At 44.7% G+C, this 13,207-nt stretch overlaps 1 protein-coding gene across 2 annotated transcripts in view; it reads right to left on the reverse strand.

Annotated features, from left to right (window-relative positions):
- CACNA2D4 (calcium voltage-gated channel auxiliary subunit alpha2delta 4) overlaps positions 1 to 13,207 on the reverse strand; it is a 179,740-nt gene that overhangs the window by 93,255 nt on the left and 73,278 nt on the right. For both annotated transcript variants that reach the window (XR_009461800.1, XM_059726514.1), the window contains exons 18-21: positions 10,126 to 10,197; positions 5,879 to 5,940; positions 4,860 to 4,927; positions 4,641 to 4,686 (exon numbers count right to left, since the gene is read on the reverse strand). Coding sequence is in view for 1 of the 2 variants with exons in the window: in XM_059726514.1 (XP_059582497.1) it covers positions 4,641 to 4,686; positions 4,860 to 4,927; positions 5,879 to 5,940; positions 10,126 to 10,197 (248 nt within the window). In the remaining variant the exon portion in view is untranslated. The remainder of the gene's footprint in view (positions 1 to 4,640; positions 4,687 to 4,859; positions 4,928 to 5,878; positions 5,941 to 10,125; positions 10,198 to 13,207) is intronic.

A 13,207-nucleotide genomic window follows, 5' to 3' on the forward strand; every position in this document is an offset into this window, starting at 1 on the left:
CAGGAAATGACTTGATCCCTTACAGTCCAGTACAGTCCATGTGCTGGCTGCCATGTGTGACCCGAGGGTGAAGGGAAGCATATGCAGCGGCTAAATCCTGAATCAGTGAACGGAGGTGCTGGTGAGGAGAGTCAGGGAGGCAGAATGGCAGAGGAGGGGGGGACTTGGAAGAGGGGGATCCACTGTTCTGTGCTAGCACACCATCCACCAGTCAGTCTCCTCCTTCATCACAGGTGCTGCCAATGTGGGCCAAGGGCATGGCTTCTATGGTGGGGTCCAGAGCCACCAGACCCCATCATCAGGCAGGTGGTGCTCAGGCCTTGGTGGCTGCCTATCTTGGTGAGGATGTGGAAGTGCTGCTGTGAGACCCCTTGGCCTACTGGGCAAGCCACAGCCAGATGTGGCCAGATCTGGCCATGGTTGCCCGTGAGCACCTGTCCTGTCCACAGACCAGTGTTCCGAGTGAGAGGGTGTTCAGCATCAGTGGGGATGTAGTGACACCCCACCGCATCTGCTTGTATCCTGGTTTGGTCTAGCAGCTGGTGTTCTTGAAGATGAACCTCCCACTACTGGGGTTCCCCAAGCTCCACGTGCAGACAGAGTGAATGCTACCCTCCTTACTCCATCTGCACCTATTTCCTTTTTTTCATTTTTTAAAAACCAGTTAATGCCCCACTTTCAGCTGGAGGGGGCACTCACTGTATTACCAGCCAGCAGGGGAAGAACATGTCCCTGCTGAGATGGCTCCCATTCCAGGATGAACTTGGAGGTATGGACTGGGGCTATGGGGAAGGAGGAGGTCCCAGGTCCTGGGCATGACCCGTAAAACTGTACCCTGCCAGGGTAGCGAGGCCTGGTGGGATTGCTGGCAGCATGGCAACCCCGTAAATGCCAGGGCCAATGATCCCTTGCTGAAAGGTGGGTAGGAGATGCCATAGACTTCAGCTAATGCACGCACGCATACAGTCCTGGCTGGGGAAAGCCCAGACCTGTCACATCTTTGATAGGTCTGAGGCTTGCTGGTTGCAGTGGAGTTGTGAGGCTCCAGGTGAGCTCAGCTTAGCTGCCTGGGATGCCAGCTTTTGGGTTGAAAAACCCTTTGTCAAGCTGAGGAAGCACCTGCAGTTGGTGTGTCTGCTGGTCCTGGATGGAAGGAATAGTAAAGAAGCCAGAGGCTGTCCTGACACACAATGCAGGCAAGAAAGCCAATCAGTGAAAATGGAAATGGAGGCATCAGGGAGTGAGGGGCAGGCTGGGGTGTGGTGGGGAGGGGAATGTAGCAGCACAGGTAAAAGTGCAGAGGTACCTGGGGAGTCAAGATGTCTGGCAGGCTGGAGTGTGTCAGAATTCCACTGTCTAATCTATATTGAGTCCGTGAGTTTCTGTACCTAGGAGGCTGATGAAGTGAAGTTCATAGGCCCGGCTGTGAAAAGTGGTTTGTAATTTGTTCCCTCTCAGGATCAGGCCTGAGAGACTAGAGACAGAGTGCTTTTTTGGTGAGGAATGTGCCCCCACAGGTAGTTGGGTATTGTTATCTTTGATAGATTCTGGCGTGCAGTTTGTAGGGGTATTGGAGATAGTTGGCAGGTTATGTGTTTTGAGCATTAGGCAGTTGGCTGCAGTTCCGGTGATGAGGTTTGGTGCTTGTTTGAATTTACAAACCACTTTTTGGAGCTGGGCCTATGAACTGCACTTCATCAGCCTCCTAGGTACTAGGTACAGAAACTCATGGACTCAATATAGACAGTGGAATTCTGACACACTGCGACCTGCCAGACATCTGACTCCCCAGGTACCTCTGCACTTTTACCTGTGCTGCTACATCCCCCTTCCCCCTACCCCTCTCCCAACCTGTCTCTCACCCCCTGACTCCTCTGTTTACATTTTTACTGACTAGCTTTTTTGCCTGCATTGCATGCCAGGCCAGTCTCTGGCTTCTTTACTATTCCTTCCATCCAGGACCAGCAGACACACCAACTGCAGGTGCTTCTTCAGCCTGACAAAGGGTTTTTCAACCTGAAAGCTTGATAAAATAAATTTCTCTAACTATACAGTTGGCCTACTTAAAATACACCAGATTGTCTTACCTGTTGTCCTGTAAAGTGGTGGACTGGACTGAGGCTATAGGGGAGGAGGAAGCCTCATTGGGGAACACTACTGTGTTGTGTAGAGGCCCCAGCACCAGTGAGAGCACACCTTAATACACACAGTGTCACTCACCCATGTCATGAGTTTTGCCTGTCAGCAGTCAGAAGTGCAGGGCCCCAGAACCCCCTGCACTTATCTCCTTGAAAGCTGGCAGGCTTCATGGCCACAGCAAGGTCTAGCAGGCCTGCAGTTTTCACCGCTTTGTGCTCTAACACAGACAGTCGCACAAGCACCCATGTCACAAGTTTTGCCTGTCAGCAGTCAGAAGTGCAGGGCCCCAGAACCCCCTGCACCTATCTCCTTGAAACTTGGCAAGGTTTGTGGCCTCAACAGGGGCTACCTTGCCTGCAGTTTTCACCCCCCTATGCCTTAACACACACACAGTGTCACCCATGTCACGAGTTTTGCTTGTCAGCAGTTTGAGGTGCAGTTTCCCAGAAACCTCTGTACCTATCTCCTTGAAACTTGGCAGGCTTTGTGGCTTCAGCAGGGGCTACCATGCCTGCAGTTTCTCACTCCACTGTGGCTTAACACACACACACACACACACACACACGCACACACACATGACATGAGTTTTGCTTTCAAGAGTTTGAGGTGCAGTTTCCCAGACCCCTCTCCACCTATTTCCTTGAAATTTAGCAGACTTCATGGCCTCAGAAAGGGCTACCATACCTGCAAGCTGCATCCAAATCAGGCAAGAAATGACAAAGTTATAGGCTGTTTCTCACTTCCCCATTATAGCCTATGGGCGAAACGTCGAAACAGCGAAACTGTTTTGACGAAACAAAATGGAACAGTGGTTTCGAATCGAAGCAAAATTCGAAATGAAACACTGTTCCATCAAAATGTTGAAACGCAAATCAAAACAGAACGATGCCATTTCGCACAGCCCTACTCTACAGCTGTCACCAAACAGAAGCGCACAGCTTCAGAGAGCTTAAAAAGGGCCCAATCCCATGAAAATCCAAAACCTCATTGCATGACAGTTCAGATGAATATGCTCCAAAACAGTGCACATTCTGTAATTTGTGTCTGTGGGTCTCCCAGCCTGACGCCGTTTTCAGAATGGTTGGAAGAAAGGGAGCAGAGGGAGTTTGGTCTGGGGTTTTTTCAACTTCCACTGAAGGGTGGGGCATGTGAATTGGACCCTCAGGGAGTGGGGATGGGGGGTGGGGAGGAGGCTCCAATCCACCTGTCCCAAACTCCAGCACTGGCTGGGGAACCCCAAGAACGAGCTCCCTCTGCTCCCTTTCCTCCCTCCCCTTCTGAAAACAGGATCAGGCTGGGAGTAGCATTGCTACCGAGACCAGGCTGCAGGCTTGTAGCAAGCGGCTGGAATCCCCAACTCCCAGACCCAACAGCAAACTTGTGTTAAGTCCAGGGGATCGTTGCAACTCATAGCGCTTCCTGCAAAGCACTATGAATTGCAGCAGGGACCTGCTCCTAGACCTTTGCATAGCTACCTGCCTGGAGCACAGCCCACTTCATAGGCAAGCCTGGACCAAGCTGAATCACAATTCATGAGTAAATGCTAAGAACTTATACAGCTGTATATGGACCATTTAGGTACAAGAAGTGAAATAGGATTTAGCCCAATAAGTTTCTACAGTGATCTATATCATGTAAGTGGGAGGGCTGAGGTGACACAGGTATAATGGAAAGGTTTTTTTTCAAGGCTTCTTGCAACAAGTTGCTTTGGTATTGATCCATGTGGGGTTCACACAGCTGAGTTTAACTATGAACTTTAGGTGCACACAAATCCAGAAAGTCAAAATGAAATTTGAAACTGCCAAGTTTTACTTTGTTTCACATCCAAGGCAAGAAAAAACACAGATCACACATACTACTGATGCAAAATCACCAATCAGCTCCAACCTCATTGTATTGTGTCTGGGCTCAGCAAAACGTCACATGAACTTAGGTATCTCACTGAATTTAGAACCAGATTTTTTAAATGTGTATGTGCTTAGTCTGACCTTGTACCAAAATGAGCCCTTGCTAAGCTTTCTGTGGCTGAGAGTTCTGGGTGTGATTAGGACCTATGTGAGGAGTTCAGCTAGAAGGGAACGTAAGGTAAATATCAGGTCTTTTCTGACAGTGAAAACCTCAAGACATAGTGTAATTTCCCGCCCCCCCCCCCCCAAAAAATGTATTGGAAATCTTACTTTTCATTCCATCCAGGAAGAGCACACACCAACTGCTGAAACTTCCTTAGCCTGATGAAGGGTTTTTGAACCCAAAAGCTTGCTTAAAAATTCTTCTCCAGCTATTTAAGTTGGTCTAATAAAAGATATCAGATTCAGCCAAAGAACCTTGTCTGCCTTGGAAACCTAAGGAATTTGCAATAAACTGTGGAGGTTCAGTTTTTACTTTGGACAATTCCTGGATAGTACTGCTTTTTCTCAAGGCTTCTGAGGATGGCAGACCGAAGCAGAAAGGCCAGTGAAGTCAACACAAACCACCTCATGAGCAGAATTTCTTCCACTTACCATTCATTAGCTAAGCTCAAGTCTGGCTGCAGCAAGTCATGCAAGCCTGAAACCAGAAAACAAATAATAAATCCATTTATCTGTCACTGAGTCAGATAGAGAAAGGCTGGGGTAGGTGGAAAAGGAGAAAGTGAAGCACCAGCCCACCTCTGGGAAGGCAACAACATTCAATGTTGTTTCCTTCCACAGTTCTTCTATAGCTGTTTCAGGTTGACCTACCATCTTCCACTGAAGTGTTCCCCAGCAGGATGTATTCCCCATGCCCTCGGGACAGCACTATTGCCAGACTGCAGGCAAGGAAAAACAGAGAGTTTGTGAACAAAGAAACATGTAGCTCCCAGGTGTCAAAATCTAAAAGCCTCACAGAGAGGCCAAGATCCTCAATAACTTTAACTCTCTCTTTAGGTATTAAAGCAGAAAGTCCCCCAAAGTAGTAAGTACAGTAGGATAAACAGGACTGCATGACTGGGGGTGCCTATAGATGTGCTTGTTTTTGTTTTAATGAGAACACTCCAGCATCATCTCACCGTCACGCATATTAAGCCCCCGCGCATTTCAAAATGGCTGTGGGGGTGCTTTATCTAAACCTTGTCAAACGAGCTTCAGATAAAGTGTCCTATGGCCATTTTGAAACATAGCAGGGCTTAATATACATGATGGTGAGCTGTTTTAATTAAAATAGCTGTCTAGGAACTGCTCTAATTAAAACACTGCCCTCCCCCCACCCCACACCTGAGCACATATGTAGGCAGCCTGGAGCACCAGCCCTGGGCACAAGAAAGGTAGCTGCCGCTGTCAGCCCAGCTATTAGTGCTGCCACAGCTAGCCCAGCTTCTGCCATTGCTGCCACCCAGCACACAGGCCCTGGTGATTACACCTCTGACTAAGAGCGCCTCAACACCAGCACATGGGAATGAGGAACCCATGTAAAGCTGAGAGAAACTGTTTCATTCAGATATTTGCTTCCATTTTATTACAAGAGTTAAAAGCATTTTTAGAAAGCTTGAAAAGGAAGAACAAGTTCATTTCAGAACAAAAAAAAAAATGTGATCTACATTTTTTTTCCAACTGGTTTACCAAAAATTTGAAAAAATGGTTCATTTTGCATCTACTTGAATGATTTTTTGAGGGGGAAGTGCAATACAAGAGAAAGACATCAGTTATTCACACAGGTCTTCGCAGGCATCAGGGCCATGAACAAGAAGCTCCCAGCCCAAGACATAAATACACTTGCTCACCTGAAAGGTGTAGCTCTGATGTGAGTGAAGAAATAATCATTAGTGAGGAAGATAACTCGTTTCTGGAATAAATAAATAAATGACCAAGAAACTTTTAGAAATGCACTGAGCGGGGTTCAGGCCCACACAATCCTACCACACCATGGCAACAACAGGGATTGGGATGCATGTCCTCAGAGGCAAGTCCAAGTGTCTGACTAACTTCAGAACTATCTGCAATCATAGCCCCAGTGCCCTAGGCTTGCAGTAGAGGGTACAGTGGTCACCAACACCTTAGCTCTAGGATTCCAAGCCACAGTGCAGGAAATGGGAGAAACTTGCTTTCCCCTTCACGGTGTGACTAATGCAGAGATTTCCAAGGATATCAATATTTTTTAGTTTGCACAGAGCCATGCACATTGATTCAAATGCCGCCATGGGCCACAGTGAACCATCTACATCAACTTTCTAGTTTCCCACTGTTACTGCTTGGCTGGGGTTTCAGTGAGGAGGACTTGAGGGTAGGAGAAGGAGGTCTGAAAGAGCCAAAATGTAGACTGCAGGGTGATTAAAGTCGGTCAGAACATGGAATTTCCATCCTGCAGGGAATCGACACTTCAGCATTTGGTTTTATCCCAAATTGGGATGCTAAGAAAGGATTAGCAAAATATGGATTTAAATTAAAACATTTTGTTTGATACAAATTTTGTTTGGTTGGGGTTTTTTTTTTCAAATTGACATCCAACTTTAAAAAGATATTCAGATGTTACTTTGAAGCATCAACATTTTTCAAAGTTGACCTTCTACTGTGGAAATCTTGGTTTGAACATTTTCAGCCAACTCTAGTACTGATATTCTGAACATTAGGGTGGTTAAAGTCCTACAGGCTGACTTCAAAACAAAACTAGAGGTCTGATTCCACAGCAAGACCTGCCTCTCTGAAGTTCCTGCAGTGGAAAAAAATGTCTTTGAGCACTCTCCTTTCCTGCTGTCTCTATGTGATGAAACAATAATCCTCAGCATACTGGAAATCTGCACTGCTGTAATGGGTAGAAATTCCTTTCTATAAGCAGGCAGGGAATGAGATGGAGAGAGAGACAGTCTGTGTGTATATGAGTAAACATAGGAAATATCTGAAGATCCCGGGCAAAGGCCTGCATGTTCCAAACCACTCGGAGTTCCTTCCAAAAACACCATTGGAAGTGGAGCAAAGCACACAGGACCTGCTCCTATCAGCTCTCCACTGTGTCCTAGACTGAAACACCCAGCAGATGAGTACAGCAGGGGCTATGGTTAGGGAGCTGGGTAAAGGGATACTGGCAGCAGTGCAGCCTGCTTCATTCATGATGACTGTTCATTTCTCCCAGGATCACGTGAGACTGCATGCATGTGCATGTGTACCTCTGTCTGTGTGGCAAAACACTAATCCTCAGTGGGTGTGTCTACATGTTCATTAAAGTGCCATAGTTCCTGTGCATTAAGTTTAGTACTTGGATAACCAAGTATTAAATCAATGTGCAGTAACTGGTGCTACTGCACATTACCCTAATTGTGCAGTAGTTTAATATTACTGTGCAGTAGCATATTAGCTACTTTGTACAGTGTTATTAGGCTACTGCGCAGTTAGCAGCTTGTGTAGATGTACCCAGCATCCTGGAAATCCATCTAACACTGTAACAAGCATCAAGGGGACTTGAGGCAAACAGTTCATATTACACCCACCCAGCTGGTTGCATTAGGAGATTTGGAAACTGATGAGAGCTCAGATTGCTCCATGCAAGATTTACAGATTTGGGTTCTCCACCATGTAACTTAGACAGCTGTAGAAGGAAAACTCCTTTTTTTTGCCTATCTCTGGGCACATCTACACATGCATTAATACCCTGTAGTTACCATGCATTAAGTTTAGTATCTGTAATAACTCAATGTGTGGTAACCAGTGCTACTGTGCAGTAGCACTAGCACACACTTTTTCAGTGATGCTAATGTGCAGTACATTAATTCTACTGCACATTAGCACAGCAGAATTAGTCTACTGTGCATTTAGTGTCTCATGTAGACACGCCCTCTTGGTTTGCCCCTGGCCATTGCTCCTATCACCAGATTCAAACAATGGCTTATGACAGGGAGGTTGTGTGGTTTTGTGGCAGTAAAATACTTCCCTCATGGAAATGTAACAGAGAGTAATGTGGCAGGCAAAGGTTGATACAACTGGAAACTGGAAATGGGTAAGGAAGAAAAGGATAAGAACAGAAGGAAGAAAGAAAACTTGTAGAAGGGGTTGAGAAAGAGCATGGGAAAAAGTCAGAAGGTGGAAATGGAGAACAACATTGGAAAAAAATAGGTGGAATTGGGAAAACATGGGGGAAGTGGCAAAGCAAAGTGACAGATGGGAATGCATAAACAGAACAGAGAGAAAATGTAGGCAAGGCAAAGAAACAGACCTTTGTGTATTTGTGATGCCCTTAAAAATACTGAAATAAAAAAATTCCTTGGAATGACTCAGAGAAAACTAGATTGTGGGTCTCCAGTAATAGAACAAAGAAAGAGGATAATAGAACCAAGAGCAATAAGCAGCCTAGATTTCTGAAGAATAGATCTTGCCTGACAACCATGATTGCTTTTTAGACAGAATAGCAAAGGTAAGGGATGAAGAGACTAAAGAGCATGCAATATATCTAGATTTACAGAAAGCATTTGTTACAACTCATGAAATTTTATTCCCCCAAATTAATTAATATTGGCCAGATAGGATCAGGTTCATATGGAATGAAGACTGAGGGCAGCAGAGTAAACAAAAAAAAGGTAAACATTAGCGTGTCAGGAGGTGAAGAAACGTAAAATGAGGAACTGCCACCCTCTAGACAAGGGAGCAAACAGCACGCTGAGGATTGGAAGAAAAAAAAATACCAAAGGATGTAAAGACTGAAGTGATGGGCAGAAAATAAGGAGTGGATTCAGTCTTGCAAAATGCAACTTGGAGAAAGTTCACTGGAAATACAGTGACGTAACAGGAAGGAGAAAGCAGCAATTGTAGGCAGCTAGTTAGACAAGAATGACAAATGCATCATAGCAGCAAAAAACAAAATGTAGGACTCCATCTACAGAGCTCTCATCATGCTGTGGAACTGGAAGACAATCATTCCCCTATGCAGAGCTGCTCTGGATCAGCACATGGGCTATTGGGACTCATCACTAGACAATCCAGTACCAGACAGATGTGGACAAGTTAAGCAGCAAATAAAGGAAACAACAATAATGAAAGGGCTGACTGAAATGACTTCTGATGAAAAATGCCAAAGTTCAGAACCTGGCAATGTAATAACTAGGGTTAGGAAGTCAAGACAACCATCAACCAGTGCTTGAATGGGATGATGTCTAAGGACAGAAAGGAACAATTGACATAGGTAAGAGAGTAATAATTACTGCTAATCAAATGAAACAGAGCCACTGCTTGCTCTGGGAAATTGCATCATTTCAACAAATAGGTGTCATTGAATTGATGCTGAACATGATTTAGCTATAAATCTAGATAAGTACAAACTATGTTCATCAGCAGGTCAGTAAAATAGAGTGCTGAAATGGTGCTACTTCCTACTGTAGGCAAGATCTTGGAAAACAAAAACTTCTTAACAGAGTTATCTGCAGAATTGCTTGTAAAGGAGGAACTGGGTGGAAGTTCAACACCTTGGGAGACAGTTCATTACAACTGCTCTGAACGAAGTGCTGGAGAATACATGCAGGAGGGCTAATTTTTCATTAAGTACAGGGATGGACAAGAGAACTTAAAATGAGAGAAAGTTTGCCAAATTCAAGATTCTATTAGGATTTTTCATCACATTTCCCAGAATGTTTTTAAAAAAATGTAATAATAAACCTCAAATTTTAACAAAAATAGGAACAAAATATTCATGAAACATTCCCCCTGCTCCCAAAATAGAAATGGCTTTTAACTAGCTCTACTGAATCGCTGTACTTTTTTCACCTCTAAAGTCCTATGCTTTCATGTCTTCTTTTAACTATAGATGATAACCCCTAAAATCTCTGGACCAAGTACTTCTTAAATTTGTCTGGAGAGACTAATGATTTGGGAAGCATCTCTTAATACTTTTTTCTGAACAAGTTAAATATATATTAACTTCCCCCTACCCCAACACACACACATACAGAGCATAACAAGAAAATCCTTACATAACATGCTAAACCTTAGCTCTGTATCCTCCATGGATCCCTGTACCCAGTACTAGAATACACCCAGCATAACTTACTCCTTTATCTACAGGAACCTTCACATCCATAGAGAGGTATCCAGTTTCTCCATTGATCATAGCTGTTCTCAGCTGTGAAAACAAACAGATTAGCCTTAGTGTTGCTGCCTCAAGGACAGGATTTGGAGTGGTTTATAACTAAGACAGGGAGTCTTCTAAAGAGGGATGGCTGGCTCTTCTATTTAAGGCAGAGGACTTGGAGGCAAGAGAACTGCCAAATTATGGTACAAAATTCAATTTGTGATGGTAGGCAAGTCACCTACTTGCAGTAATTGCACAGAGCTTTAAGATCTTCACAGAGGGGGCTCCCTAGTTCCCCAAACACTAGGTCATTCAGAACAATCCCAAAGCTCCTTCCAAATGTTAAGACTTATCTATAAACTATGTCTACAAACCACTACTGAAACATTACATGGCTGCTTCTGGAGTGAAGCACAGCATGTGAGGCAACATGGACAGGGAGAAAGAGATAACCATATTCAGCTGACACCAAAAGAAGAGTTTCCATAGGTGGGCTGTAATTTCCTAGGGACTTCCCAATACTGCAATAAGTTCCAGACGATTTTGAAGTGCTCCTCCTGTGATTTTTCAACCCAGAGGAGGTTCCTGCCGAGAGAGTTTTTTCCTTCTGTTCAGGGGCATACCAATTGCCATATCTGGCTCTTGAACCAAGGCCTGATACCCTATTTTTACCAAAAATACCCCAGAATTTCGTCCTCGATCAATTATAGATGAGTAATATAGCTACATTAATGTATTTATATTGTAAATAGCAATCATATTCATTTGGAAGGACTTCTTTGAGGTGACTTTGCTGGACCTTTTGAAAGGCTCTTGGTTGGACTTTTTGAAGGGTTCTTGGCTGGAGTCTTCTCAGGAGACTTGGCTGCAGGTTTTTCTGGAGTCTTGTCTGCTTTCTTAAAGAAAGTGTCCAAGGAAGTTTGGACTATGTTCTCCAGGGAGATGAGTGACACAGCAAACTTGGTTGCTGGTGTGGCGTCGCATCGGATCAAGCGTTGTAAAGTTGAAATTGATGTCATAAAGTTGAAACAGGGTGTCAATTTATAAATGTTGCAAGTGCGAAACTTTATAACTCAAAATGCTGTAAGTCGAGGACTGCCTGTACTGTTTACTGGGTAATAAGGAGGGGACTTGAAATTTCTAAAACAAAAACTCTTGTCTTTAATAAGAGAAAGATATACAAGGGTGTTTCGACTGCAGCCAGCCTTCAGGCTTCCAGGAGACTCCTCCAAAATATTCTTCCTTCTCAAACTCAAACTCCTCTCTCTCTCAAAATCCATGCAGCTTGCTACAGTTTGCCTCTTAACTTGTTGATGATGAGACATCCCTTGCACAAACAGTTGCTGACTGCCTGGAGCTACACCTACACCTAGACAAGGCCTTCACTGCCAGCCCATAAGTACCTGTTGAACCTCATGTTCCTTCAGCTATGATGGTCTTTGAACTAGTCTTCTACTCCTTGTGTAATTGTTTTTCAGTGTTACCTTCATTCTGTTAGATGACATCCTGTTCATTTACTATGTAATTTATATTCCTTGTTTGCTCCAACTTTATCAAGCCAGATGATGACTCAGGATCTAAGTCTCCCTGGTCTTAGCTAGGGGTGCCAGGTCAGAGCAGCCCCAGCTGGCGGGGGGGGGTCAGGGGTTCAGCCTGCCAGCCTGGGGCTGCTCTAACATGGCTCAATGTGCTTCAGAGGAACTGGTGCTCCAGTATGAGGATGCTCCATGGGGCTAGACAGCAGGCAGCCCCCCACTGAAACACCCTCGTACCCCAGCCAGACCTATCAGTGTCTAGGCCTGCGGTGCTGTGTGCTAAAGAATGCTGTTGAAGTACAGTGCTTAGATTTACAAGTACTAACCTGTGGTGGAATTAATTAGTTTCCTGCAGCAGCTGCACATGTAGATGTTGAGACTTTACTGCAGAGCTAATTAGGTAGCTCCTCAGTAAACATCTCATGTAGATGTGCCCACTGTCATTTAATTTCCACTACTGTCCCAAGTCTTTGGCTGCCTCATAGGACTGTATCTCATGGCAGCTTGGGTCATTCCCTTTAGTCACTGATGGTGGGAAAGCTCACTTGTTCTTAGTGAACTCAAGTCCTTGTTGCCTTTTCTGTAGCCAGCTACCTGCCTAGGCTGGTGTTGTCTGAACAGCTTCTGTGTCATATCTGTCATTCTCTGCGGAGAAGCACAGCCTCAGTTCTCCAGCCATAAGGTTTTAAGCTACCATCTACTCCCTGGGATGGTCCATTGCACACACAGGGATAATTTCCCTCTGGGACTGAATCATTTCAGTTCTGAAGCAGTGCACAGTGTCTGGCCATGGTATGTTAGGTATTCCAGACCTTGTAAAAATTTGCCTTCAATTTTCTGATCATGTTTCATGCCTGAATAACCTCCAGAAACTGCTTTTCAGAAACTGGATTAGCACTCAAATGTCACCACATAGTTTTTGCCAAATAGTTAAAAGCAAATAGTTTTTCTGTTCTGACCAACTGGCCAACTCTGAAATACTGAAGCCTCATCTTGCTTAGTACTTTTGTTGAACTGTCTGGAGCCTCCCAGTGATGTACCAGTATTTTGGCATGTGGATTATCTCCATCTCCTCCTGTACTATATTCAAGAAGGCATGTCCAGCAGTCAGGAGCTTCCTGGGCAGTGCTTTTTCCTCACCTCATTGTGCTGGAATCTCAATAATATGTGTTGCAGACACTTGGGTGTGTTCAGCAGTAGCTTTTTCATGATGGCTTTCCAGTGGCTTGTGATCAGACTGGAAGCCAGTCTGATCTTGTGCTCAAGGCTGAACTGATCATATCATTCCATTCCAAAGAGCAAAGCCAGTAGCTCCTTTTCTGTTTGAGTACATCTGCTGCCTGTCTGGAGTTGCAGGTTTTGAATCAGTGTTGCTCTAGGTCTCTTCTTGTGGTATTGCACTGCAGTTCTGTCTGCTTTGCAGGATTGCAGTACTTTGGGATTGCTGTCTTGCTCAGGATTTTCTTTACTTTTTCAGATGTCTGCCCTTGAGTCTCTGAACCTACCTACACGCACCACAGGTTGAA

Source organism: Alligator mississippiensis, chromosome 4, assembly GCF_030867095.1.
Source record: "Alligator mississippiensis isolate rAllMis1 chromosome 4, rAllMis1, whole genome shotgun sequence".
NCBI classification, from domain to species: Eukaryota; Metazoa; Chordata; order Crocodylia; family Alligatoridae; genus Alligator; species Alligator mississippiensis.